At 49.6% G+C, this 26,239-nt stretch overlaps 9 protein-coding genes across 9 annotated transcripts; 4 read left to right on the top strand and 5 right to left on the bottom strand.

Annotated features, from left to right (window-relative positions):
* Nucleotides 1-594: 594 nt before the first annotated feature.
* ASPWEDRAFT_326548 (leucine--tRNA ligase NAM2) lies at nucleotides 595-3,928 on the bottom strand. The gene is made up of 3 exons (XM_040833698.1): nucleotides 3,319-3,928; nucleotides 3,094-3,234; nucleotides 595-3,038 (listed from the first exon to the last, which is right to left on the bottom strand). Exons 1-3 carry the CDS (start codon nucleotides 3,829-3,831, stop codon nucleotides 729-731), a joined length of 2,964 nt encoding a protein of 987 aa, XP_040692186.1. The 5' UTR covers nucleotides 3,832-3,928; the 3' UTR covers nucleotides 595-728.
* Nucleotides 3,929-4,143: 215 nt separating this feature from the next.
* Nucleotides 4,144-5,376, bottom strand: ASPWEDRAFT_126999 (sucrase/ferredoxin-like domain-containing protein). The gene is made up of 2 exons (XM_040829221.1): nucleotides 4,948-5,376; nucleotides 4,144-4,882 (listed from the first exon to the last, which is right to left on the bottom strand). The coding sequence occupies exons 1-2, from the start codon at nucleotides 5,329-5,331 to the stop codon at nucleotides 4,193-4,195; spliced, it is 1,074 nt and encodes a 357-aa protein (XP_040692185.1). The 5' UTR covers nucleotides 5,332-5,376; the 3' UTR covers nucleotides 4,144-4,192.
* A 578-nt stretch (nucleotides 5,377-5,954) lies between these two features.
* On the top strand, nucleotides 5,955-7,772 carry ASPWEDRAFT_104592 (uncharacterized protein; the record flags this gene model as incomplete). Its single annotated transcript, XM_040827661.1, has 2 exons — nucleotides 5,955-7,272; nucleotides 7,342-7,772. 2 exons carry the CDS (start codon nucleotides 5,955-5,957, stop codon nucleotides 7,770-7,772), a joined length of 1,749 nt encoding a protein of 582 aa, XP_040692184.1.
* A 107-nt stretch (nucleotides 7,773-7,879) lies between these two features.
* ASPWEDRAFT_168412 (CAAX prenyl protease RCE1) lies at nucleotides 7,880-9,044 on the bottom strand (the record flags this gene model as incomplete). The annotated part of the gene is made up of 4 exons (XM_040830299.1): nucleotides 7,880-8,401; nucleotides 8,453-8,833; nucleotides 8,888-8,928; nucleotides 8,978-9,044. 4 exons carry the CDS (start codon nucleotides 9,042-9,044, stop codon nucleotides 7,880-7,882), a joined length of 1,011 nt encoding a protein of 336 aa, XP_040692183.1.
* Nucleotides 9,045-11,345: 2,301 nt separating this feature from the next.
* Nucleotides 11,346-14,025, top strand: ASPWEDRAFT_326252 (putative serine-rich protein). Its single transcript, XM_040833692.1, has 3 exons — nucleotides 11,346-13,437; nucleotides 13,494-13,687; nucleotides 13,743-14,025. The coding sequence occupies exons 1-3, from the start codon at nucleotides 11,577-11,579 to the stop codon at nucleotides 13,779-13,781; spliced, it is 2,094 nt and encodes a 697-aa protein (XP_040692182.1). The 5' UTR covers nucleotides 11,346-11,576; the 3' UTR covers nucleotides 13,782-14,025.
* A 581-nt stretch (nucleotides 14,026-14,606) lies between these two features.
* On the bottom strand, nucleotides 14,607-16,768 carry ASPWEDRAFT_36151 (lysophospholipid acyltransferase). The gene is made up of 4 exons (XM_040834383.1): nucleotides 16,625-16,768; nucleotides 16,500-16,544; nucleotides 15,320-16,438; nucleotides 14,607-15,258 (listed from the first exon to the last, which is right to left on the bottom strand). Exons 1-4 carry the CDS (start codon nucleotides 16,644-16,646, stop codon nucleotides 14,786-14,788), a joined length of 1,659 nt encoding a protein of 552 aa, XP_040692181.1. The 5' UTR covers nucleotides 16,647-16,768; the 3' UTR covers nucleotides 14,607-14,785.
* Nucleotides 16,769-16,844: 76 nt separating this feature from the next.
* On the top strand, nucleotides 16,845-19,091 carry ASPWEDRAFT_36150 (Sec1 family protein). Its single transcript, XM_040834382.1, has 2 exons — nucleotides 16,845-18,255; nucleotides 18,315-19,091. Exons 1-2 carry the CDS (start codon nucleotides 17,323-17,325, stop codon nucleotides 18,951-18,953), a joined length of 1,572 nt encoding a protein of 523 aa, XP_040692180.1. The 5' UTR covers nucleotides 16,845-17,322; the 3' UTR covers nucleotides 18,954-19,091.
* Nucleotides 19,092-19,287: 196 nt separating this feature from the next.
* On the top strand, nucleotides 19,288-20,469 carry ASPWEDRAFT_24432 (SDR family oxidoreductase; the record flags this gene model as incomplete). The annotated part of the gene is made up of 2 exons (XM_040832614.1): nucleotides 19,288-19,428; nucleotides 19,498-20,469. The coding sequence occupies 2 exons, from the start codon at nucleotides 19,288-19,290 to the stop codon at nucleotides 20,467-20,469; spliced, it is 1,113 nt and encodes a 370-aa protein (XP_040692179.1).
* A 436-nt stretch (nucleotides 20,470-20,905) lies between these two features.
* ASPWEDRAFT_180045 (TRAPPII-specific subunit TRS120) lies at nucleotides 20,906-26,069 on the bottom strand. The gene is made up of 3 exons (XM_040831822.1): nucleotides 25,702-26,069; nucleotides 24,600-25,594; nucleotides 20,906-24,552 (listed from the first exon to the last, which is right to left on the bottom strand). Exons 1-3 carry the CDS (start codon nucleotides 25,868-25,870, stop codon nucleotides 21,238-21,240), a joined length of 4,479 nt encoding a protein of 1,492 aa, XP_040692178.1. The 5' UTR covers nucleotides 25,871-26,069; the 3' UTR covers nucleotides 20,906-21,237.
* Nucleotides 26,070-26,239: the final 170 nt, after the last annotated feature.

Here is a 26,239-nt window from a genome sequence, read left to right as displayed (position 1 = left end):
AATCGGCCAGGATGCTTAATTCTGCTCAGTGGATCGCCCAATCGTGAACCTCATCAGTCAGCAACTTCCATCCTCAATTATCACTGCCGGTCCTTTCTCGGCTCTCCCTCGGTCTCTAGGTGAGGAGATATCGGATGAGGAGTAGGAGGAGGAGGCTCTGGAACAGATTAACCTAATCGTTTAAAAGATCCCTGGGAACAAGCAAAGAATGACCTTAAGTTCTCGGATGGATCCAGACTGTGGCGGATGCTGTCCCGAATCAAGCTGTCCCCACCCGTGAGGGGTAAAAATATGCTGACCTAATGAGGGGTAGCTTTTTCCCCCTCCTCCAACTTTCTGCTATACATAGATTCCCATCGTGGAGTTCCGCGGCCAAAGATGGAAATAAAATGTTGGCTTTGGAGGACCGAGTCATCTCCGGGATACTCCCGTTGCTGTCTGGGAAAATTGTCCCGTTGTAGGGTGATGAATGGAGGCAATGACTGCGATGCAGTCAGATAATTTGACCCCTCAGTCCTCCACCCTCTTCAATTATTCCCCCCTCCTACGCAACTCATCCTGATTTCCAGACCCTCAATGGGGTAGCGCAGTTGGAGTTACAATACCTTCAGTTATGCCCAATGGAACAGTCACCCGAATTTTATCCAGGTTCTTGGCAGCGATACGCAGTCTAATATACATTCATGTGTTATATTTACATTGTACAGAGCAATTCCCGCCGGTTTTGGTTAAAACACAACATTCACCAATTTGCCCTTGACCACAACCACCCGTCGTCTCTTCTCCCAATCATTTTTCTCTCGCAACCACGTTCGACCCTCATCCGTCTTCAAAACCCGACTGATAATCCAGTCCTGTTCATCCGTCGCGGAACCAGAAGCGCCGCTAGACTCGGTCGGCGTTGTTGGAGAGAGCATTCGTGGGATCGTCACACTGAATCGCAGCTTGCCATTTATTTGAACGGCAATGGTCTGACCGCCGCGGGCCGACAACACATCAGTTTGCTCCAGGGTTAGAAGCGGGGTTGGCCAGGCGGAGTTTAAGATCGCCGGAATTTCTGGGTCAGCCCCGCGCAGAACCGAGCCATTGAGGACCTCCCAGCACTCAGAAGAAAGTGCCGGGGCGACAGGAGCCAAAAGACGGAGGAGAGAGGATACACAAAGATAAAGCACCAGGGGGGATGTCGGAGGAGACGATAGTAGGGAATTTGTCAATTTGGTCAGGTCAGAAATGACGGTGTTCAGCCCGTAGGGGTTGCTTTCGACACAGTTAGTGACCGACGAGATGGTCCGGTGGGTGGAAAGAACAGCGTCAGCGTCACTATCGCTCAGTTCCTGCAAGGACGAGGGAAGCGATGCGGCGTGACCGGACAAGGAGTTCAAATCCGCTTGCGACAGAGTAAACGACGCCGAAGTCAGACTATTTCTGGCATCCAGCACAAGCTTCCAAACTCGGCCAAACCAACGTTCAATTCCTACGATCTTGGTCTCGTCCCATTCAAGAACCTCGCTTACTGGGGCGGAGAAAAGAACGTGCGCCCGAGTAGCATCCGCGCCGTATCTCAGTGCACAGGCGGTCGGGTCCACACCGTTGTGTTTGCTCTTCGACATCTTCTCAAAGGATACATTGGGTGTAACTTTAGTACCCTTGACGAGTGGCTTGTCCGGACTCGTGAGGTCGACTTCCGAAGGGTGAAGGAACCGGCCAGTCGACGGCTCCGAAAATGTTTTACCGTGGACCATTCCCTGGGAAAGAAGGGTTTTGAAGGGTTCCCACGGTGCTGCAAGGTTGCCTGCCCGGGCAATCTCAGGGAACAAGTCGGACTCAGCCAGAAATTTGTAGATGAATCGTGCGTAAAGGAGATGCAGGATAGCGTGCTCTATACCGCCAATATAGACGTCGACGGGTCGCGCTAACGCAGGAGAGAACGGAAGTTCCTTATTCGCAGAGTCCAAGAACCTGAGGTAGTACCATGAGGAGTCGACGAATGTGTCCATAGTGTCTGTATCCCGTTTCGCGGGACCTCCGCAACTTGGGCATTCAGTATGCGCCCATTCTTCCGATGACTCGAGGGGATTGCCCTTCTTGCCCTTGAGCCAATCTCCTTCGATTTTGGGCAGTTTAACTGGCAGCTGGTCCGCTGGAACAGGGACAGGACCACAGTCACCACAGTGGATGATCGGAATTGGCGCGCCCCAGTAGCGCTGTCTACTAATCAACCAATCTCTCAATCTCCACTGCTCAACAGCTTCACCATGGCCAACTTGCTTAAGATCGTTGACGATCTGTTTGCTGGCTTCGCGAGAGTGAAGGCCTTGGTATTTCCAGCACCTAGAGGTTAAGAAGCCATCTGAAGTAAAAGCTTTGGCATCACTTGCAGAGACGACGCTATCCCCGGTTCCGTCGCTGCCCTCGGTCGACTGTTCGGGCTTAATGACCACGGGGATGAATTCAGGATTGACATTCTCCTTGAAAAACATTATATCCCGAGAGTCATGGCCAGGAACACCCATCACGGCACCCTCGCCATAATCACTGAGAACGTAGGGGGCAACAAACACAGGAAGTTCCCGGGCGATATGGGAACTTTCCTTGTCGATGATGCGCAATGGATGGGATGCGCTGACATTTGACAGCTTGTAACCTGCTTTTGAGTCTGGGGGCAGCGATGCAGCCTCAACCAAGAACTTTTGCAGTTCTTCATCCTTCTCCGCGGCCTTCAGGACGATGGGATGGTTCAAAGAGAGAGCGAGGTACTCGACTCCGTAGAGTGTATCCGGTCGGGTAGTAAAGACGTTGATATCAAGCTTGATACCATCGGAACCGTTCAGTGCTACGGAGAACTTGATCTTTGCGCCGTAAGACTTTCCCAACCAATTGCGCTGCATAGAAAGCACGCGCTCCGGCCAGCCACCCGCCAAAGAATCCAAATCTTTCAAGAGTGACTCTTTGAATGCCGTGATGCGGAAAAACCACTGCTTCAGATTTAGCTGCTCGACCTTTGCTCCAGAGCGCCAGGAAAACCCATTTGCATCCACCTGGAACAGGCAAAGAGTCAGCCTTGGTAAATTATGTAGATTGTGTAGCTCCCACCTGCTCATTCGCCAGCACTGTCTTGTCGATCGGATCATAATTGACCAATGCCTCATCCTGGTATGCGAGTCCTTTTTCATATAGCTTCAAGAAAATACGTTGTGTATGCTCGTAGAATTCGGGAGCGCAGGTCGCGAGTTCCTAAAACAACCATAGCAAAAAAATCATTAGCTATAGCTCAACACTACCGAGTCTGACTAGCCACCCCATTTGAACAGAACCTACACGATCCCAGTCAAACGAAGCCGATATGCTCCGCAGCTGATCCTTCATCCTTGCGATATTATCCTTGGTCCAATCAGCCGGGTCAATGCCTCGTTCGATTGCCGCATTCTCCGCCGGCAACCCGAACGCGTCCCACCCCATGGGATGAAGAACATCATGACCACGCATCCGGTAGAATCTCGCCAGTACATCTGAAATGGTGTAAACTCGCAAATGGCCCATATGCAGCGTACCAGAAGGGTAGGGGAACATCGATAGAATGTACGATTTAGGCTTGTCCGTCTGGTTGCCGGTGGACGGGGGAGGTCGGGATCCGTTTAATTGCCATTTCGACTGCCACTTCTTGTCAATTGCGAGAAGATCGAGTTTCTTCGAGATCGATTGTGTGCTTGCGAGGCGAATTGAAGGCTGGGAGGTAAAGGGATAAGCTCGCAGAGTATGGGGATAAGAACCGCACCTCCGCCCTTGGGCGAGGATGGTCGGATTCAATCGTAGACGTAAAAGAGATTGCATTATAGCTGTATAATCATCATGCCGTGTAGAATTAGAATATTAGGCCGTCAACCGAGGGACCAGAAATCGTCTTCCTCCAGCGAAGCTTGAATGTTGGTCAAGTCATGATCATATCGTTATTATTTCTCGCCGAAACTCCGCCGGGAAGGTTTACGCCCGATCCGGATTAGCCGGTCCATATGATATCAACAGTGATGAAATAAGAAACAAGCAAGAGGTGCTTAAATATTATTGTTATGAATTCACATCTAGGAGTAAGGGTGCTGATTTAACAGTATTCTATCAGACTTAATGGGATAGATTGGGTATATCGGGATCTTTGATCTATAGTACATTTATATTCGCCAAATATATACGTCCACTATAGCCGTAAAATACCACCATCTAGATCAATTCCACCACGGAAATGGTCTGCCACGACCTTTCCACCTAGAATAGTCTCATTCACAATCCCCTCCACATTCTTAGGCTCGATCCGTCCGTACCAAATACCTTTGCCCGCCAGCGGGTTCGGGGTGGAAGGTCCCATCATCATTCGCGGTGGGATATAGATGATCACATTCCCTGCGTATTTATGTCCTCCGATATGGCTGATCAGCCCGATATGGGCATGCTCTGGGCTATCGAATTTGCTTACATCGCTGCCTGCTGACGAAAACCCTCGCGCTTGCAGGACACGGGAGAATTCGGTCTCCAAAGCAGGTGCCATGACACCGCAGCGCATGTCGCGACCACCGTGACCACAGATAAGAACTATCGGGGAATGTTGAATATCGATGGCACCTGTAAACTCAGACGCAAGCTCCGGGACGCGGGTCAATTCTGCTTGTTTAGATTCGGGAAGGGATTGTTGCATCGAGTTCAACTTTTTGGGTAGAAGGAAGCCCCGTACAAAGGTCGAAAGATCGGTTTCGTTGGTCTGTGACTCTGTATCCACGGGGATGGAGGGAAGATATTTGAAGCTAGGAAATAGAAAGGCAGAAGCGGTAGAGGACGAAGTATTTGCGGCAGGAGGAAAGGAAGAGTTTGTGACGAGGATATTGTTGAAGGGCTGTAAAGAACGCTCGTCAGTCATTGATTCTATACCCATAGCATCGTCCAGAACAAAAAACGTACATCAGCGTAACGTCCTCCACGACCCATTAAACGCTTGAGGCCTCGAGCAAGCCCTCCCCAGCCTTCATTCTCTCCGTCGTTCTCAATGCGACTTGTCCAATCTCGCTGCCCGGTGCAAATCAAGAGCTGCTGCGCATAGGCAGCCATTGTTCCATTCAGCGGTTGCGCATAGTCGATCGGGAGCCCTTCAGGCATCGACGGTGTAGGAGGACATGCGCAGCTGGGCTCGGGACATGTTTGGGCCACAGGGAATGGAGGAGGAATATCGAGACGAGCACGAAGGCGTGAGGGGCGGTTTGTCGTGAAGGAGAAAGGTCGCACTCTCTGGATGGTTGATTTGCAGCACCCGGTGATGGGCCAGCAGGCAGTCGGTCGCGCCCTCATGGCGTATAATGAAACGAGCCAATCAAATGTCTATTCACAAAAGAAAGATGTTTGAAGCTGGGAAGATGGAAGTGCAGCGACATTCAAATGAAATCAATAATAAGCGAAAAACCCGACATCTCCGACGCGGATTCGGAGATAGCGGGAATTGCACGGATTATCAATCACGGCATCTGGAGATGAGGATATATTGATGCTTTATGGATCCGAGAACTGCGTATACAGTGGACAGTATCCGAGATGAAGTAGATTTATTTTGTCTATCAAAATCCTGTCACCATGTTTGGCCTCAGCCTTAGAAACAGCAGAACCACGGCAATTGTCCTGCTTGTCCCTTGGGCAGCCTTGATCCATCCAGGTTTTATCTTATACTAGCTTCAAGCTTGCGAACCATCAAAATTTAGACACAAAATATCCTAAGATCTAAGATTACTGGCGTCTATATGGAATACTTGAACGAATCGAGATCGATCGGAAGCATCCAGCGTGGTGATGTCATGGTCGATGGTAACCTGGCAATAAATAACTCGAACGTCCATCTGGTTTACGAAAAGTTGAATATATCAACAATATGCTAATATTCAACAAATTTACACAGCTCATCCAGAATATAGGTGGCCACAATGCCAAATAAACCAGTCGTTCTCTACTGGCATCGCACCGATCTCCGACTTCACGACTCTCCCGCTCTCCACCACGCCTTGAGCCTGAAGCCATCAATTTTCATCCCTATCTGGACCTGGGATCCCCATTATGTCTATCGATCCCGAGTAGGTCCCAATCGCTGGCAATTCCTGCTCGAATGCCAGAAGGACCTGTCATCATCCTATACCAAGTTGAATTGCAAACAGAAGCTCTGGGTTGTTCGTGAGGCACCCCAAACCGTTCTTCCAAAGCTTTGGAAACAATGGAAGGTGACTCATATCGTGTGGGAGAAAGACACAGATGCTTATGCTCGGGATCGAGATCAGACTGTCATTCAGATGGCGGAAAAAGCAGGTGTAGAGGTCATCATCAAGATGGGCCGGACGTTGTTTGACCCGGACGAGTTGGTGAGCAAGAATGACGGGAAGCCGACGATGAGCATGTCTCAGGTGGAAAAGGCTGCGGAGAAGATTGGCAACGGTCATCCGGAGAAGCCGTTGGATCCTCCAAAGCAAATCCCAGATCCATGGGACGAGGATAAGATGGACCTGGGTGACCTGGACCGGGATATCCCCGATGCAAAGTCAGATATCAACAACCTCGACAAGAAGCAGTATAGCGATATCATGGGCCCCAACCAGGATTTTTCCGTTCCAACACTAGCAGAGATTGGAATTGATTCCTCCCAGGCCACGACACCGCATCACGGCGGCGAATCCATTGCTCTACAGACACTGACCGGCCACATCCAAAACGAAGAATATGTGGGCACATTTGAAAAGCCCAAAACGTCGCCGGCAGATTTTAATCCTCAGTCTACTACTCTCCTCTCTCCACACCTTCACTTTGGCTCTCTCTCCGTCCGCCGATTCTGGTGGGATGTCCAGTCTGTCCTCGACAAGCGTAAACGGCAGAAGAAACACACATCAGACGTCCCCGTCAATCTGCCGGGTCAGTTGCTCTTCCGTGACATGTACTTTGCCGCGCAGTCTGCGTTGGGGGCATCGTTTGCTCAAATCCACGGCAACAAGGTAGCCCGGTTCATCGACTGGCATCTCCAGTCGGATGAAGATGGAGGGTATACAGTGGACTTTCCCGAGGCTGAAACTTGGTATAAGCGTTGGAAAGACGGTAAGACAGGTTTCCCATGGATCGATGCGTTGATGCGACAACTCCGAATCGAGGGATGGATGCATCACCTGGGCAGACATAGTGTCGCCTGTTTCCTTACGAGAGGAGGATGTTATGTTCACTGGGAAAGAGGAGCAGAAGTATTCGAAGAATGGTTGATTGATCGTGAGTATCCCCCCCTCCCCCCGATCTTTTCTTTGCCCCAATACAGTGCATGCATCTGAACGATTATAGACGAAACAGCCTGCAACATTGGCAACTGGCAATGGCTTTCATGCACGGCTTTCTTCTCCCAGTACCACCGATGCTATTCGCCCATCACTTTTGGCAAAAAATGGGATGCCAACGGTGAACTCATCAGACAATACTGTCCCGAGCTACGAAATTTCAACAAAAAATACATCTACGAGCCCTGGCGAGCTCCTATATCCGATCAGAAAAAGTGGGGGTGTCGGGTGACAGGTTCTGGGGAAGAGGATGGAGAAGGGGTCTATCCGAAGCCGATGTTTGATTTTGATGAACGGAGACAGACTTGTATGGATGGGATGAAGAAGGCGTATGGGATTGGGTTGCATGGAGATGATGCAGAGGTGATGGATGGGACGTGGAAGAACGAATTTGGGGTTGATGAAAGGCCGCATAAGAAGCGTAGGGTGGACGAGTAGAGTACCCTCTGGATTATACAAATTATCATTAATACTTCACATAAAGACGTTTCATCGCCCGTTATATTTATACGGAGTCATGACCGAAGCCGCAAGAAGCTGGATATCTACTTTGTGAAACCCGCCAGAGCATGCGTCGACTCAGTCAAAGGCCACAAAGCGTACCGAAACCCAATGGCCCCAGCAAAGAGAAGCATGTAGTACGCAACCGACCAGCCGATTCCCAGCTCCCCCGGAACCACAAACGTCGGTCGACCAGAATCGTCATTTTTACCCTTAGTCGGTGCAATAGGTACAGCGGCTTCCACTCGGCCCCATAACCGGGGAAGACCGCACCAGTTGCAAAAAGTATGAGCGAGAATGACAGCCAGCAGCGATCCAGTACGTAAATAGACAAAAGTAGCATACCAGCCGAAGACGGTGGTGTAGCCGAACTGGAAGACAGATCGCAGGAGCGCCGCGGCCACGGGGGTGTCAGGGTGCGTGAGGCGGAATTCGTAGAAATGATGCACATGGGCAATTCCAAAATAGAGCGGGGCGATGAATACAATGTGCCCTGGGCTCACTTTAGCCAGTAGATGGAGGGGAATAATGGCTGATCGAAACATGATTTCCTCGGTGACAGGGCCCTGGTTTGTATAAGCATGACAAGTCATTAAAATGTATGCGTAAGAACTCACAGCAACGTAATTTCTCCAGCCAATCCAGCCACGAAGGGATTCAGATATTCTGCCCCCACGGATCCATTCACGCCATTCGCCTTCAGCCACGCCTCGTTCAAAAAGCGGACCGGTGAAGAGGATGGCAGTCAGGAGGAGACTTTGGAGAATCTCTACAAACCCGATCGGCCACCAGCCCATAAATTTGAGAGCATCGACCAAGGAAGCATCGGCTTCTTGGAGAATCAGACAGAGCACTGCAGCTGTGCAGATGATACACGACAGCGTCACGGCCCTGATACGGGCGCGAATCACAGATGGTGCGTCTCGACTGAGAGTAGGCGATGGCCGAGTGGCCGAGGAGATGTAAAATGGAATGACATAGACCAAAGTCAAAAGGACCTATTTAAGGGTTAGTTGTGGTCTTTACTGTCACTCGCGTGTAGCTGGACATACCGAGAAAACAGCGGCCGTCCGTACAGAAATTACTGGCTCATCTGAGAATATTAGCTGGTTATTCAACTACTCGAATATCACAAAACATACCGCGTTCTTTGGCGTACAGACTTTTGAGACGGGCCAGAAGACTGACGGGCTGGGTGACCGGGGCCATGATGGAAGTGAGGTTGTTACGGATGCCGAGTCAGAAAGAGAACAAAATGATCCGACCGGGGAAAATTGAGGAGAAGAGAGGAGGCGACTGGTTAGATAATAAGAGACATGGAGGACAATAGGAAATCGTATTGAGGCTATGGCTATGGCTTTGATTGTTGTTGACGCCGATGAAGATCTTCTTTGTCTGACGTGACTTGATATACGCGTGATGATGGGGTTGGTGCCTGTACTTTCAGGCAGAAACGGCATGATTATGGCAAGTGAAGTCAACAGAATCGAGTCGAAGGAGTATTTGATCCAATTATATTCGATTATGATCCTTGCAAGTCAATTATCTTGACTGGGAGTATTTATATCACGTCTGGCCTTGTATGGCCTCATGGAATTGTTGATGGAATATCGATCAGGCTGTCACCTATGAATATATACCAACCAGCAAGAGCACTCTGTGCAATGAACATCACTATATCAGGGAAATTAACGTGTCAGAATAATTGTGACTGATCTGACAGTAATAAATATAGAAGAAGATCCAACACTCCACCAGAGCAGTTCTTGGGAAGTAATGAAACTGGGGATTGGGATTTTCATTGCGATCGAGGATCAGGGTGAAGAGGAGATAGCGACAGTGAATGGTCTCAACACATGGGCAGGAAGTGACCAAATCATTCTCTGCATCTTGTAATATTAAAATGCATCTGGGAGAGATATAAGATACATCATATATATCCCCATCGCCATGTGCCATGGAAAGACCCGTGGTTCTTCTCTCCACTCGAACCATTCAAAACACCACTCACGTCGACTCAATCTCGACTTCACATCCTGAACATCATCACCCAATCCGACTCTAGCTGACACAGCCGGGCTTGACAGCTCTCATCCATCGTGGTAACTACTTTTTAGCTCCTACTCCACCGAGTGTGTTGGCCGTTCGAGAACCCAGAACCCCTCGTGTGGCTATTGAGCTATTCTTAGGCTGAATCTTTGTCCCCTGAGCCGAATCGCTCATTGGGCTTTGTCCGTCGAAAGACGACACCAAAATGGGCCAAGATGGGCCGAATCCTGGTGGAATCCCACTCTCCACCGCCAATCGGGCGACGATGCCTCATTTCCAGGCGCCTCGACTGGCTCAAGATTGAAAAAGGTACGCGGACCGATCGTCAGTTCTTCCCTCTCAGCTCCACTGGTACAACTGTCATTGATGGACTGCGACTCGAGAAAATGTGATGATGCTGTATGACTCTGGGCTAACCTCCTGTGAGATGCAGAAACCTCGCCCATTACCTGCTGAGCATCATGCCAGGTACACTACCTTGCAGCCACACTGGCACCCTCCCTACCGTCCTACTGGAGACTATCGACCACCATACACTCTCCTATTCCCTCACGGCCTGGGGCTAGAAGCACAAAGTGGTCAGAGTTCCAAGACACCACCGACTATCGAAACCTGAAACAAACAAGAATCACCGTTGGGGAAAAGAAAAAGAAGGGAAATTGGACCTTATTATTAGCCCCGGCTGATCAAGAGCCGTCCATGATCCGGCGTACCCGTTCCTCTGGGATGACGAACGAACTCCCTCCAGCCATTGAGTTCGACCAGAGATTGAGATGAGCTGATGAAGAGGGCCCCGATAAATTAATTTGAGGATCGCTTCGAGACAATATTAATGGAAACATAATAATAATAACCATCAAGATGGAGAACGACCTGTTTTTTTAGAGCGTGCGCACTGCACGATGACTGCATCTCGCACTTTTCTTCCCCTGGATAGCCTCTCCACACTAATTCTTAGCTTCACACCGCCGCCCGGCAACAAAATTCCACGCTTTCCCACCCCTTCGTGCATGCCTTTTGTCCCGTCGTCTCAGGTCTTTCGCTTTCTTCTTCTTTTCGTGGGCTGCTCGGGCTGCTTTTTGTTGCGCGGTTGATTTGCGTCCAGTCGTTTTGCCTATTGTCGCTCTTTTGGAAACGTTGATTGTTTCTCACACTCTTTTTTTCCCCTGCTTCGCGTTCTTTACACTGCGTGCAGTTGGATTTTTGTCTTAGGCATGGACTGCTAATCATTCTTTATTGTTGTTTTTTTTTTCTTTTGATCATCGACGTTTTATCGTCTGATCCCACACTCTTTTGACTTGACCTACTGCTTGGCAGTATTGATTGATTAGTCTTGCTATTATCCTGTTGCTCTCTGTTGATTTCGAGACCTTCTTTTTTTGCCCTTTCTAGACCAAAACAGCAGCACCAGCAGCAAAAACACCACGAAAAGAACCCATTTTTACATTTCTGCCCCTCGTTCATCATAATTGTTGTCGTTTATTGTCGTTTGATCAAACAGCCTTATTTTGGATGATTTCGGTACTTTTGGATTTTTGCCAGTCTTAATACGCCCGTGTTATAGACTGCCAATTCTTCATTCTTTCTAATCCACTAATTTTTCTGCCGGTGTTTGATCCCCACTTGATAATGAGATAAGAGCCCTCTGCAGCATCATCAACAGCAACAACAACATCGTCATCAACCAACAACATGCGCTCAAACTACCCTCCCAAGCGGAGAGCTCTTCATGAGCGAACGCCTTCTCAGACGAATGAAACCTCGCCCACTCCATCTTTGCGAATGGTCAAGAGCTGGGACAGAGACCAGGAAGAGCAGGATATGTACTCGGCCACTCCCTATCCGACAAAACCAGAGCAGATTCTCTTGCCTCGACCGGGCAAAGGTCAAGAATATGCTTCCGAATCTCACTCTGACTCTCACACCGAGGAAGGCCCGAGCCAGTCGACCGGCACACTGTTGACTGACTACAGCCATCTTGCGGACAGCAGTCTGCTCGAGCAGTCGGTGGGCTGGGACTCTTCTACCGTCGATGCTGGCAACACCCCGTCGCAGGTTTGGGAGGAGGATCCCGCCTCGAGCAAGTCATCGCTGCCAGAGCCTGTTCTTCCTGGCGAGAAGCCTGACAACCACCACTCCGATGAGGCATCGGAAGTCGCCTTTTCAGACGATGATATGGAACTGCCCACCGCCGCCCCGACAATCAAGACAGTCGTCTCCGAGCCTCCATCCCGGCATCCCTCTAATGCGGGAACGTCTGCCCCGGCCACTGTCGTTTCCGCCAATTCCAGTCCAAACGTGGTCCCTCTTGGTCCACCATCCAGCCCCAATTTCGTGGCTTATGACAGTTCGAGCCTGAACTTTGTTCGCATTGGTTCTTCCAACCCTGGTTCCGCCGAAACGCGGTCCAACTCGCTGTCCTCTATGAACTCACTGGGAACCGTCGTGAGACATGTCGGTGCCGCTCAGTGGACGCATGGCTCGTCTTCTGAGCAATCGAGTGGCGTTCATTCTTTCCACTCCAGCCCCCCTTTCCAGTCCGTTGTTGGCTCATTCCGATCGGGTTCAACTCACCCTTCCCACCAACGGAGCCAGAATGGCTCCGGCTCGTCGTCTTCTCGTAGCGCTCCCTCTTCTGCCGATCCTCACGCCAATGTTCACGGTGGTCTTTTCATCCAATACCCTATCATCCGTGAGCCATCGTCTTCCAGTTCGTGGGTCGATACGTCACGTTCAGTCTCGGATCGTTTGCCAGAAGAACCCACGTTGGAGCCCGCCTCTTCGAGCCGCGTCCATTCTCACCTTTCAACCGTTCCGTCCCAGTGGTCAGCAGAGTATGATAATAGTTTCGCTGGTACGGCTGATCAGCCTTCCGACAACAGCTTTGTTGAACCGCCTAGACCAACTGCAGCACTTGGAAACTACAGGACTGGCTCTTCGTCCATGTGGTTGGTGACACATTCCGATAGTGACGAACACCTAGACAACATCTCCAGCCTCCCAGTTCGTGGAACCCATGCCAGATATCCCAGCATGTCCTCATCATCCCGAAGAAGTAGCTTGCGGAGCATCAAGCGACCAGGCACCGCGTCCAGTGTTCTCTTCAATGCCCTCCCCACCTGGGTCCGGATGTACTATCAAGGCGATGAGAAAACCGCCCCTTCTGCATTGTCCCTCGTCGATGGGAGCCGTCCTTCTTCGGCGCGTCCTGCCACGGCCAATTCCAACATACTGCAAAGAATACCGACCGCTATGACCAGACCCAAGACTCGACATGGCGAGATTACAGACGGTGTGACATTCGAGACGGCTGCCGCTGACCCAAGGGATCCTCGGGCTCACTGGGTCAAGGGCCCTGAGCCGGAGAGAGCCCAGACACCTCGTTATCCATTGCGCAACAGCTGGTCCCCCCACCTTTACCCCGATCAACGCGTTGCTCGACAGAGGGGTAGTGCTTGGGGGGCTCCATCTCTGGACTCAAGGACTGAGCCCTTGCTTGGACGGAGGAATATTCAAGTTTGGTCGTTTTGTTTCGGTTTCGTCTTCCCGCTGAGTAAGTTTTGATTGTTTCACCTACGTTGCACAATCCCTTGCTTACAGAATATTCAGCTTGGTTTATCGCCGCGTTCTTGCCCTTGCCTCCGAAACCTGAAACCATCTCGCTTGAAGATGGGCCGGAACTCGAAATGGCCCTTCGTCTGCGACTTCTTGATCTTGAGCGAAGACGCTACCAAAATGCAAGATGGTGGAGGAACCTCAATCGCTGGATGACTCCCTTGGGATTGGTGATTATCACCATTATTGTAAGTTTCTAACCAGATTGTGCTTCGTCCACAAATACTTACGTTCAATTTACAGATTACACTGGCTGTTGTTGGCACCAAGCTGGGATTTTAAGCGCGGCAAGCTCGCTATTCGCCTGGAGTTGATATCTCCCTTGGCTGCAATCTTCCCTTTGCCAACCTACCTTTCTTTTCGCACCATGGTCTCAGGCTCCTTTTGCCGCCTCAAGCAGGTCGTGCTCGATCTTTACTCCTCGATTGGATCGACCTTTTCTTTGGAGTTGACTCTCTTTCACCCCGGAGTTGATTTTCTCCCGCCTATCATTTCTTCTTCGCCTGAGACCATACTTCTTTCTTCTTTCCGAATCCCTTTTTTCCTTCCAAAAATACCCTTCCTTCAAGCGGGCTGCTTTTGATTTTACAACGATACGACGACACGATATGATTGAATGCACATAACGTTCTCTTCTTTTTATCTTTCTTGCCTTGGCATACCTTTATTAATTGATCCTTTGGTTATCGCCCATTCCTGAACCTATTTGGAAATGGGAAGCTAATACTCGAGACTTGGGCGATGTATTAATAAGGTCTATGGCACCTTCATGGATATATGTCTTTTATATTATCTTTTATATTATCTTTTATTACTATTCCCCCTCTTACCTCTTCATACCCATGTTGTACTTGTGGAAACATTTTTTTGTTTTGAGTTCGGCTTGAATTCATTTTTGACATTGATTGCACTTGGGCTTTGTAATTGGGTTTGTCTTTTACAGGGGAGTTTTATTGTTTGTACTAGATCTACTTGGGCATGTACACAATTGTTTTCATGTAAGGAAACTAGACCAGAAAAAAAATTATATATTACTTCTATCATTATATTTCTGTCGTGTATCAGTTTACCTCTTCAAGGATTATCGAACATGAGTGGATCAAAACTAGAGACAAGAAGCAGAAAACATGAAATGACCCAGTCGTCGCAAATACCCATTACAAAGTGCAATAACGATACCAGCAATAGCAATGCGTGGTCTTAATGATAATTGACCCAGCCCTTTTGCAAGAGACTTTTTGGAGCCAGAGGGGGAAAGCCAGTGAGGAAGAGCCACAGTCAAGTTCTCACAGCTTATGACCGATCTTCTGTTCCACGGCAGCCTTCAATTCCTCACCAGTAGGCATGCTGACGACGCTGCCGCGTCTGGTTCTAGCATCAATCTCAGCCTTGATTTCCTGCACGGCTTCATCGAATTCACGAGCAGGGTCATTCGGGAGACCCAGGGTTGGTGGCCTGTCTGCACTGACGGTGCGGGTGGGATGAGGCCTGTTGCGGGCCTTGAGCTTCTTGGTGAGGTAGGCCTTGGCTGGACTGGCGAAGAATACAATCGAAAGGAGATTGCCGATGATGCCGTAGAAGTATACACCGGACCAGACGCCCATGGAAGTATTAAAGGAAAGCAGGATGAAGGGAAGAACGGCAAAGGACATGGTCAGCTGCGTGACGAGCCAGCTGAAAATGTCGTAGTATTGCTTGTAGGGGGTGAACTTGGTACCGTCCGGCGAGAGGAAGAAGGGACGGATGTATCGTCGGAAGTCTATGGATTCATAGTTAGCAAAAAGATCATAAGAAAACTGGAGTTTTAGATATCTGCATACTCTTGGCCACAGTTTGGATGAAAGACCCCAAAATAAAAGTCAAGTAGTAGCCGGGGTAGAAGCCATGCCAGAATGCACTTGTCGCGAAAGTCGCCAGGCTGGCGCGAAAGCCGGGCTTCTTGCCCTTGGGGGTCACGCGCAGATATACGTAGTTGCGCAACCAGTGGTTTGTGTTCTTGTTCCAGCCTCCTAGATAGCCGTACGAATTCTGTGCTGTCTCGAGGGCCCACGGATCGACATTCTCCAGTCGGTTCCAGAAAACCTTGCCAGTGGTAGTATCGAATCCATTGTAGCCCATTCCAGACAGAATACAGGCACCTTCGGTCAACGACCACACACCGTAATACTTGAGTCGTGTGGAGAAGCCAAGCATGTGCAATATCCAGACCCGTCGGATGAAGGAATAATCCATGAACCCTTCACTGAGCACGACGTCCTGGTTATAGAGCGAACCAAGCTGCAAAAACGCCAAAATCCAGCCCAGCCCCATAATAGCCTTCTTGGTAGCCGGTGTTCCACTCCGAGGGATCTTGCGCTTCTTTCGGGTTGGGGGCACTTTGCTTGGGTCGGTGCCCGGGGGAATTTCAAAAAGGGTGGTGTCGATCCATCGGCGGTAATCCACATACTCAAAGGAAGGACCGGCAAAGAGAGAGGGGAAGAAAAGAATGTATCCGGTGTAGTCGAGGATACTGGGGAAGTGTCTGATGGCGGCGTACTTTTGCGAGTCCGAGAGCTGGTCCTGCGGTAGACGGCCATCGTGGACGTTCCAGCAGAACGAGGAGAGCTTCATGACCAGCACCATCTGAGCACCAGTGATATCAACTACCTGGTTATCATTCAGGATTTGTCGGTAAATGTGACTGATAGACATGTGGCCCATAAGGAAGATGAACCCGATCCAGGGCATCAATGATCCATCCACATAGTAGGCGATAGCATAGACTCCGGCAGAGCTATACAGCAACGTCCGCAGGCCATCCCAGAGATCAAACAAGCCCACTATGTAAAACAACGAGACGGTGATAATGAAGGCATTTTTCTTCCATGGCTGACCGTCGGGGACTCTTTTCAATAACCCGGCCAGAGGATAGGAGAGGAGGAACGACGCGATGAGCTTTACTATTGAGATGCATATGTGTTAGTATTGTAATTGCGAACCTGAGGCAAGCGGAATATGTACACTCATCGACAGAGGCACCTGTGAGCCTTGCAGGATAATCGAAAACTAAAGCGACACAAAGATATCAAGTTAGCTCGGACTTGTCTTGTCTCTGAAACTGGCGGTGGAGAAGAGAGTCAACGAACCTGCGTCAACATATGGCAGCATGATGGGCGGATTAAGCCACAGTAACAATAGAAAAGATAAGAAAAAAACCTCTAGAATCTAGAGAGAATTACCAGGCCGAAGAGGTACACATTGAGGCGGGCGGGGAGGGAAAGTGGTGCGGCGAGAACATGAAGGTATCCCGGATCCCGAGAAAAACATCGTCATCTTATATTGATTTGATCGGGTGACGCTAACTCCCTCGCCTGATCATCGCTTCTGGTCTTAAGATTTCCCAACACCACCCTATACACCATCCCTCGTTTCAACTTTATTCCAAGCCTGGAATATTCCACTCACTCCCTTATCACACTCTGATTGATTATTATTGCCCCATACTTTGTTACTTTCCAGACCTCTCTATCCCTCCCCCGCCACCCCCCTTCTCCTTGTTCCAACCATCATGGATGTTGTCGCGGCGGTTTCGGGCTACATCTCCAAGATGGTCACGGCGGGGGATTCGTCGTCGACACCAGGATCGTCATCATCGACCAAGATGAAGATCTTGCTCCTTGATAGTGAGACAGTGGGAGAAGCATTCGAATAATACGACATGCGCCAGTTGGGCTAATTCCCCTTTCGACAGGTCCCCATTGTGTCGACTGCCATCACCCAATCTGCCCTACTCAATCATGAAGTCTACCTGATCGATCGACTCGATAATGCAGCCCGGGAGAAGATGCGACATCTCCGCTGCTTGTGTTTTGTGCGCCCGTCCCCGGGATCCATTCAGTTCCTCATCGATGAGCTCCGCGAGCCCAAATATGGCGATTATCATATCTACCTTAGCAATATTATCCGTAAATCATCTCTGGAACGACTTGCAGAAGCAGATAGCAATGAGGTGGTGCGCGCGGTTCAGGAGCATTTTGCCGACTTCCTAGTCATCAACCCCGACCTATGCTCGCTGAACCTTGGATTTCCCTTGCAGCGGCTATGGAGCCACTCGCCCGACTTGTGGAATCCCGATGCGTTGCAGAGAGCGACTGAAGGAGTGATTGCGATGCTGCTTGCCTTGAAGAAAAGTCCGCTTATTCGATACGAAAAGAACAGTCTGTTGGCCAAGAAGCTGGCGTCAGAGGTCCGTTACCAGGTGACCCAGGAGGAACAGCTGTTCAATTTCCGAAAAACAGACACGCCGCCAATTCTGTTGATACTGGACCGCCGGGATGATCCCATCACCCCGTTACTCACTCAGTGGACATACCAGGCAATGGTTCATGAATTGATGGGTATTAACAACGGGAGGGTGGACCTTAGCGAAGTCCCCGAAATCCGGCCTGAGCTTCGAGAGATCATCCTCTCGCAGGACCAAGACCCGTTCTTCAAGAAGAACATGTACCAGAACTTTGGTGATCTAGGTCAGAACATCAAGGAGTATGTAGAGCAGTATCAGGTCAAGACTCAGAGCAACATGAACATTGAGTCGATTGCGGATATGAAACGCTTCGTGGAAGACTACCCCGAGTTCCGCAAGCTCTCCGGTAATGTCAGCAAGCACGTCACGCTGGTGAGTGAGCTCAGTCGCAGAGTTGGGGAGGATAATCTACTCGACGTGAGCGAGCTGGAGCAGAGCTTGGCCTGTAGTGAGAACCATGCAAACGATCTCAAGGTAAGTTCTTGCTTCAGCATCGAGAACCTGAAATCTCGTATCACTAACTCCATGCCTAGAATTTGCAAAGACTCATCCAACTACCTACAGTTCCTGCAGACAACAAAATACGCTTGGTAACCCTGTACGCTATCCGATACGAGAAACAACCTTCAAATGCCCTTCCGATCTTGCTTGATTTATTGGTAACTGCGGGTAATATTCCCTCTCACCGGGTTAATACCATCCCCAAACTTCTCGCCTACCACCATTCTCTCCAAGCCCCTCCGGTCGCAGGGGGTTTCTCTGACCTGTTCGAATCAACCTCTTTCTTTTCTGGCGCGCGGGACCGCTTCAAGGGTTTGAAGGGAGTTGAGAATGTCTATACCCAACACTCACCACGATTGGAAGTGACTCTGCAAAATTTGATCAAGGGGAAGTTGAAGGAACTACAATATCCATTCCTAGAAGGCGGCGGCCACATTAGGGATAAGCCCCAGGACATCATCATCTTTATGGTCGGCGGAGTGACCTACGAAGAGGCCAAGATGGTGGCACAGGTCAACGCGAGCTCTCCTGGAGTGCGGGTGGTTTTGGGCAGCACCTCTATCCATAACAGCACCACATTCTTGGAAGAGGTTGATGATGTTGTAAGCAGCTGGCCGGAACCTGGCCCTTCAACAGCTGCTGGACGGCTACGAAGGGAGATGGGACGATAAAAAAAAAATACTATAATTTTTCGTTTATCATGATCGTCTTCGATCTGACGTTGGCGTTGCTATTCTAGTATTGTATATCCCTTGATGTTTTAGAACCGACTATGAATTGAATACATATCGAACCATCAAATACATGGATATTCTCTATTCTCTAGAGTCGTCGATATAGCGTCGCTATACTATGGACTACATATGCTGGCTGACTTCTGCCGAGCGACCCCGGATTTCCCCAATGCGGAGAACTCGGCGACTTCATCGATTTCCACCGCCCTTTCGCATTTCGCACAATTCCCCTCTTCACCCCGCCAGAGAGTACAGGCAACATCCTCTCCTCATGGCGTCGCACACTTCACCTTCGTTCAAAACTGCCAGTGCGTTATCGCCTGCGTCTGCATCTCGAGAACCCAGACTTCATCTCCCCTCCACCACTGATCCACCGGGCCCGCAGAATCCTCCGAAACCCCTCGTATGGCTGGTACGCGGCACTCGGAGAATATATACCTGTATCTGCATGGAAGCTGGCTAATACATATCATACTATTAGATATTCGGAGCTACCGGTCATATGGGCCGTTCCCTTGTCAAGACGGCTTTAGTGCGCAATGATCTTGTAGCTGCCGTCGGCCGCACCTTCGAGAACAGCCCGGAGTCGATGAAGAAGCTCGAAGATGAATATGAAAACTGCATCGGTCTACTTTGCGATGTGCGAGCTCGCGAAACAGTAAAACGAGTCATCGATCGGACTATCGAGCGGTTTGGTCGCATCGACGTCATCGCCAACTGCTCCGGGTACGGTGTGATCGGAGCCTGCGAGGACCAGGATGAGTATGACATCCGTAACCAATTCGAGACCAATTTCACTGGTACCCTGAACATGATACAGCTGTCGTTACCACATTTTCGCGAGAGACGAGCTGGTCGTTACCTGATCTTCAGTTCGACTTCGGGTGCGCTCGGAGTGCCCGGACTGGGTCCCTACTGTGCATCCAAGTACGCAGTTGAGGGTTTAATGGAAAGTATGCTCTATGAAGTGGACAGCTTCAACATCAAGGGGACTCTCGTGGAGCCCGGACACATGCGACGTGACGATATTGGGAACTTGTTGTCTGATCCCGCCGCGCTGGCCACCGATCACAACCTCGCATCACCGCTGCCGCTATACGGCCATTTTTTCGTCAAACCTCCCAGTGAACCATACAACACTACTACTGCACCTGCTGCTCATGCGAAAAGGATGTTGATGTGGTTAGGCGACAAGCAGCCCGCGAGTGCTGTCAAAGCAGCGCATCTGGTCTGGCAGCTTGGCCATTGTTCTTACCCACCACTCCGGCTCATTCTGGGAACCTACGCAGTTGAGAGTATCCGAGACCGACTTAAATGTATTATCGAAGAGATCGAGGACTGGAAGTACCTCAGTTTTCCCACTGGGGACCAACAGGGCTCTTCGGCGGCTGCAAAAGACAAAGCCTCGACTGCGAACCGGGACGATAAAGAGGGTGGCTCAGCAGCGGGATGAATTCAAGATAACCAAAAAGAGTATCCTTCGGCCCAATTACTTTATTCTAAGTACTTATGTCCTATCGCCAAAGCCACGAAAGGTTGGAGAAAGTGAATACCTATACGAGGTTCTCCTTCACGCTCCTTGCAAATAAGGAAACGCCTACAATATCTTCTATCTTGTCGAGAGTTTCTTTGTTCCTGGTCCCTGGAAACCCCTGGTCTTGGGGTTTCGTGCCATGGGATGTAAAAGACATACATAACCATGGCAGATGGGATACAATCGGTTGGTGTTGATACTGTGAACCCACAACTCAACACCACTACCCTCAAACCAGGGATTGGATGTATCCTGATAATTGCGCTGATTTGTTAATACTGGGGAACTCGATGCTTTCTTCGTGGTTTGTCATGGCCTACCATATATCAGCTTTGTTTACCAAGAATTTGGATAGATAGGTGTATATACAAATCTTCATTGCAGTGCAATATAATTTATCTATAGATTGAACTCGGTTCGTGTACATGTACAGTCAATGCAAATCCTCACCAACTCTTCTCGCCACAACATCACACTCATAAGCCATAACATGACATTTTCTTCTCGTATGGATTAAATTCTTTAAAACACAAGTCTTCGGATGGCACAGCATCATTCATAACGTATCATCACAAGAACTATACAAAATTCCATCCACTGGATGATGCTGCAAGCATTGGACTGTTGAAGAATCAATCTTCGGTAGGAAGAGATTAAGGTTATAAATATTATCCTTTCATCCTCGTCTTACGCATGAGCATTCATAATGCAGGTTTCTTTTGCGTGCCATATCCGCCTTTTTTTAGTAACTCCCGCACCGAAGGTATCCTTAATCGCTCCTTCGTCATCGTAAATTGATAGTTGGTGTGGTGTTTGATGGTCTGCGTCCACATTGTCCTCGGAGCCCGAAGAAGACTTCAAAACCCGAACCTCCTCGACGGTTGCCCCGAATTCGTATTCTCCTCGACAGAGGACGGTTACTCCAATGGTGGTTTGTATGCTTTGGCCACCATGTAGGATAGGGAGCACTTGTTGCAGCATACCGGTCCATGCGAGGCGCCTTGATAGATCTAGAGCAATGCTATTGGGCTGATTGCGCAGGCTTGGCTGAAGCCTGAGCAGAGGGTGAATAGGCCTTGAGGATCGGTTGCGAATCGTCACGGTCAGATCGAGCATTTCGTCCGTTTGGACCTTGTACTTAGACCGCCCAGTTTGAACGGTACTGGCTTGGTTATTCTTGGTTTCGTCAAGAAAGGAAGGAGCCAGAGAGAAAGTCATATCCACATCCTCAAGTCGCATAGCATCAACCATCCGCGTGTTTAAGCGCAGGTTTCTCATGTCGATTATTCCATCACGTCCAGCGGGGGATTCCTTCCAGATTCCGCATACCCTCTTAAGGAGTTCTTCTCGGTACCAAAATGCCTCTCTCGACGCTGCTTCGGCCTCAAACGTGAGTTTGTTGGCACTGACAACAAACTGTCTTTTGCTCCCAGTATTGAGAAGTGGGATCGGAGCATGAGGGTTATCCAGATAGACACGTGGAAGAACAAGCACGAAGCGCGATATTTGGCCCGGTTGAAGGCCCCCCTGAACAGAATAGCGTCCCTCCACAGCGTCTGTCGGTAGTTTCTCTGTCGCTAATGACTCCACTGGTTGCTCGCTCACCTGCATTGTCACTGACAAAGGGCTTGGCCAAGCATTTCGAAGGTCAAGAAGCAAGATGCAGTGATCGGATCCATACGAGCCGAGACCAAGGTGCGAGAGTACCGTCGAAAAGGGATCATTGTCAGTGGATGGAAGGAATACATCAGCGCCATTTTCAGTAGAATCTGGCTTTGTCAATGTATTCCGACTGTTCCACCAGGCAAAGTCACCGCTGAGTGGCAATATGTCACAACGGGCTACCTCTATGCTAGCATTCACTGTGACGGTGAGCGGAACGAATAGCTGCCTGGTGTAAAATACATCAGGTAGTTCACCCTGTGAAAGCCCGACGCGGGAATAATCTATCTGCACGGTCGTGTCTTGTAGACCAGGTTTACCAAGAATATCGACAGTAAAGGTAGCACTTTGGCCTGCAGGTATAGAAAGATCACCCTGGGGAAAGCCTTCCCGGCGCCAGCGTAAAGCGGGTTTTGTTGACAACTTGAGCTCCAGCTCATAGACCTCGGCGGGCAACAAATCCCTATTACTCAAGGCAGATTGAAGTTGCCTCGTGGTGGAATCATGGAAGTTAAACAGGATGAAGTCAAGAGCACATGAGGATATGTTTCGTAATGTGATTTTGAACGACCTAGTCTCGCCTTCCAAAACCATCATTGCAGACTGTGACAGAGACATTGACTCTATGACGAGAGAAGGCTGATGACCAATCACTTTCACATCGCAAGAAGTCGTTGTAGGCCCCTTTCTGGGGAGTTGTTTCCCATCCCTCGAAGTTGTCGAGCTCCAGGACAACGGACGCTCCGTCGAAGGTTTTCTGGCCGCCAGTCCAGTCCGTTTGAATTTTATTTCAGGTTCAGGTTTCCAAAAGTCCGTGAAAATTGGGAATTTTCGCTCTCTGCAGTGTCGGACCTTCACAATACAGCCGGTGATATTAAGAGCCCCCTCTTCATGGGCCATTCCAAAAACCGTAATATCCTGTAAAGACAACGGGGGAAGAAGAATCCACTCTGATACAGCATCGAATTGCACACCTTCGCTATCGATACGGAGCCGCTCAATCTCTATTTCGAATTCATATGGGTTTTGAAGGGTAACTTGGAACGACGCATGTTCACCAGCGACCATGAGCAGCTCAGCAGCCTTACTGTTCGTTTTCGAGAAAGGGTTATACAGAAATGGATCCTTTTTGGACTTCTCACTGCTTACGGCCACAGCATCAATTTCCGTCTTTGACCGACGAACAGGCCTCCTGGGGTCTGGAAGAGAAAGCAACTGAACACCGCGGACTAAGAAGTCATCCCAGTACTCTGCCTCCAAGTTCGAAGCGCCTAGCTTGTTTGCTGCCCCGACTGTTCGTTTGATATTGTTCAAAAGACGAATTTGTTCATCTGGCGCTAAATATGGAGGTGCTTGGTTTTCTGTGAGCATCAGATCCCCTCTAACAGTCTGGAGGAGTTCAACTGTAAAACGAAGAACACCATCAAAGTCAGGAAGAGCTTCACAGCAATTGATGCACGCTTTGAGGACATCGATTTTCAAATTCAAGTCACCGTATCCATCTAGAATGGCATGTCGAAATGACCTTTCAACAATAGCGTCGAGCGAGTCGTATTCTGGGGAACGTTGGATTTCACTGGATGTCGAAAATCGCGTTGTTTCCTTTTCATAGAAGCCAGAAGGTTGGACACCATATATCTCCCCTATCGTAGCAAGAAGCATCCGCATACTTTGTTCCATGTTTCCTGGTCCGACATCAAGGGCGTTGATATCGAATGCTGTGTCGCTCAGGGAAACTAACCCGGCAGCAGGATGAATACCAGCTTCCGCAGCACCGATCTTACGAGCTTGAACAAGCGTTGGTACCATTATCGACAGCAGCTCCCTTAGAATGAAAGCTTTCTTTCTTGGTAAATCCAAAGTATTCAAGACAGAGACCACCCCGATGATGATAGGTACAGCATCTGTGGCAGGCAAGTCTGAACTAGGTGAAAGTGGAAGAGCCCGGAACAGAAAATTTCCAATATCAGACTTTCGAAGAATGACATTACCGCGAGGTCTTTCTGGCAGGTGCAAAGGCAACAAAGGTTCATTCACGACGATATGCTTCAGAGCATTGTCATCCAGTGCCCCATCACGGACCCGCGCAGCCACCAGCACCCTTGCCAGACGTATCACTGTCTCTGAAAAGACAAGTTGGGGAAGTGGCTCATCTGTAATGTTTGCTGCGCGGTTGTATAGGTTCAAAATATTGTTGGAAAGATCAGGTAGGAGATTTGCTAAGTTTTGGAGAGAAATGATGCGGTTCCCAGGTGTCGCCTGCGTGGAGCTCGAATCAAAACCACTGCTATAAAATGATTTCGAGGATTTATCAGCGACTGGATAGCAGATGGGAGGGATCTGCCAGGCATTAGCGATGAAGGTAAACCTTATGGGGGAAGTCTCACCTGAAAGTCCATTCCCGCCCATCCAAACATCAACAGACAAGTAAGAATCGATTCAAGCGCTTTGGCATGCCACAGGTAATCACTGCTCGCCCTAGCATTTGACGCAGCTTCGACGAGTTCTTTCAGTGCATCCGGCCATCTTCCCGCCTGGAGGAAAAGAGTACCGACTACGACACCCATGCGCCCTTTAATGCGGTTCTTCGTTCGATCAGTGGCGCTCATGCTGCTGACAGACATTCGATCACGGCTATGCTCTTTCGATGACTGCAGCGAGTTAGGCTTGGCTGCGGTAGCACGGTTTGCTACTTGGATGGATCGAGTAATTTCATCAAATGTAGTCGGAGTTTCATGGTCGCTGGGAGCTGGCGAGCTGAGATTGGAGGATTGAGAGGGCTCCGGAGTACCAGTTGGACTAGGTGGTGCATGCGATGGCAGGGTCATCCGATGGTATAGCTTGTCCGTCGGCCGGGGTCGTAGATCAGGACCTCGATGTGGGCCCCAGGACGACGCTTTGGGAGATTCAATAGAAGGGATGCTCTGCACAGTCTTCGCAAATTCATCTAGCTCGGAAAGAAGAAGTGATGTAATGTCACACAACACCGTCTTCATGGTAGTTGCTTTGGACACTTGTGGCCGTGGAACCCATAAAACGTCGTCTGGGCCGTTTGAAAGTCTATCAAGTCCCTCAAAGTCGAATATCAGAAGCTGGTGGACCAATGCCCTTGGATTGGTCTCCCTAAGTATATCCAATTCCTTTCTGAGCTGACACAGCTCATTCGGAGTAGGATGCCCCTCCTTGTCGGATCTCTTAGCTGATCCTGCATCGTCTTGTCCGGCACTCTCAGTAAGCTCAGATCCATCGGCTATCGCAATAACCACCAGCGGTTCTCTGAATATCTCAAAGGGAAACAAGTCGAGGTGTGAGATGGGGGGCACGGAGAAGGCAAGGTCGTAAAGAATCATTCCTGTAGGAAACGCCAGCGGCGAGAACATATCTACCGAACAAAGAATAGTCAGTGCCCTGCGCAAGTATACATCTCCCGATAAAGCAGCCGTCTATAGCAATGGGCAAAAAGAAAAACGAGGGTAAATCAATGCATACTTCGATTAGGCCGCGCATCAGGACTGATGTCTCCCAGGCGAACTACATTTTCCGCTTGGAGTCTCGCAGCAAAGCTCAGAAATCTCGACCGTCTGATTTTTCCAACAGGAAGTAAGAGCGCCCTGAGTCGCGCGGGCGCAATCGGAGAAAGAGGGTCGACCCCCATCATGTCATCTGAAAGGAGGCGGAGCGGAGGAGGCAGTCGGCGATACTGCTTCCAAAAGGGTGGGCAAGCTTCTAGACGTCATGCGAAAGAGCAATTATAATTATAAAGAAGGCAGCATTTGTAAAATCAAGAGGTCGGTGCAAAGACACAGAGGAAAACACAAAAATGATAAAACTAACAAATGACCCGTGGCCACCGTCCGACTAAACCACAGCACTGGCAATCAGAACAACCGTCAACATCGAGCCGATCCACAGGCCGACGTTGTTGGTGTCTTTGGTCTGCCGTAGCCAGCGGGTACCTGCCAGTATGTGACTCACGTGATCCAGGCACATGCCTGATAAGCGATAAGTTTAACTCCGCTGTCTCCGA

Source organism: Aspergillus wentii (genome assembly GCF_001890725.1).
Source record: "Aspergillus wentii DTO 134E9 unplaced genomic scaffold ASPWEscaffold_2, whole genome shotgun sequence".
Lineage (NCBI taxonomy): Eukaryota > Fungi > Ascomycota > Eurotiomycetes > Eurotiales > Aspergillaceae > Aspergillus > Aspergillus wentii.
This window is presented reverse-complemented; position numbering and strand designations above follow the sequence as displayed.

Bases quoted from the DNA above. Each gene is read 5' to 3' on its own strand.
- ASPWEDRAFT_326548 (XM_040833698.1), bottom strand. From the start codon at position 3,831: ATGCAATCTCTTTTACGTCTACGATTGAATCCGACCATCCTCGCCCAA. The intron at 3,235-3,318 runs GTAGGTTCTGTT...TGGTTGTTTTAG, and splicing joins CTTCGTTTGACTGGGATCGT to GAACTCGCGACCTGCGCTCC. The intron at 3,039-3,093 runs GTGGGAGCTACA...TGCCTGTTCCAG, and splicing joins CAGTGCTGGCGAATGAGCAG to GTGGATGCAAATGGGTTTTC.
- ASPWEDRAFT_126999 (XM_040829221.1), bottom strand. From the start codon at position 5,331: ATGAGGGCGCGACCGACTGCCTGCTGGCCCATCACCGGGTGCTGCAAA. The intron at 4,883-4,947 runs GTACGTTTTTTG...CGTTCTTTACAG, and splicing joins GTGGAGGACGTTACGCTGAT to CCCTTCAACAATATCCTCGT.
- ASPWEDRAFT_326252 (XM_040833692.1), top strand. From the start codon at position 11,577: ATGCGCTCAAACTACCCTCCCAAGCGGAGAGCTCTTCATGAGCGAACG. The intron at 13,438-13,493 runs GTAAGTTTTGAT...CAGAATATTCAG, and splicing joins CGGTTTCGTCTTCCCGCTGA to CTTGGTTTATCGCCGCGTTC. The intron at 13,688-13,742 runs GTAAGTTTCTAA...TTCAATTTACAG, and splicing joins TGGTGATTATCACCATTATT to ATTACACTGGCTGTTGTTGG.
- ASPWEDRAFT_36151 (XM_040834383.1), bottom strand. From the start codon at position 16,646: ATGCTGCCATATGTTGACGCAG. The intron at 16,439-16,499 runs GTACATATTCCG...GCATCTCAATAG, and splicing joins AGGTGCCTCTGTCGATGAGT to TAAAGCTCATCGCGTCGTTC. The intron at 15,259-15,319 runs GTATGCAGATAT...ATGAATCCATAG, and splicing joins CATCCAAACTGTGGCCAAGA to ACTTCCGACGATACATCCGT.
- ASPWEDRAFT_36150 (XM_040834382.1), top strand. From the start codon at position 17,323: ATGCGACATCTCCGCTGCTTGTGTTTTGTGCGCCCGTCCCCGGGATCC. The intron at 18,256-18,314 runs GTAAGTTCTTGC...CTCCATGCCTAG, and splicing joins ACCATGCAAACGATCTCAAG to AATTTGCAAAGACTCATCCA.
- ASPWEDRAFT_180045 (XM_040831822.1), bottom strand. From the start codon at position 25,870: ATGATGGGGGTCGACCCTCTTTCTCCGATTGCGCCCGCGCGACTCAGG. The intron at 25,595-25,701 runs GTATGCATTGAT...TTTGTTCGGTAG, and splicing joins TGATGCGCGGCCTAATCGAA to ATATGTTCTCGCCGCTGGCG. The intron at 24,553-24,599 runs GTGAGACTTCCC...AATGCCTGGCAG, and splicing joins GGGCGGGAATGGACTTTCAG to ATCCCTCCCATCTGCTATCC.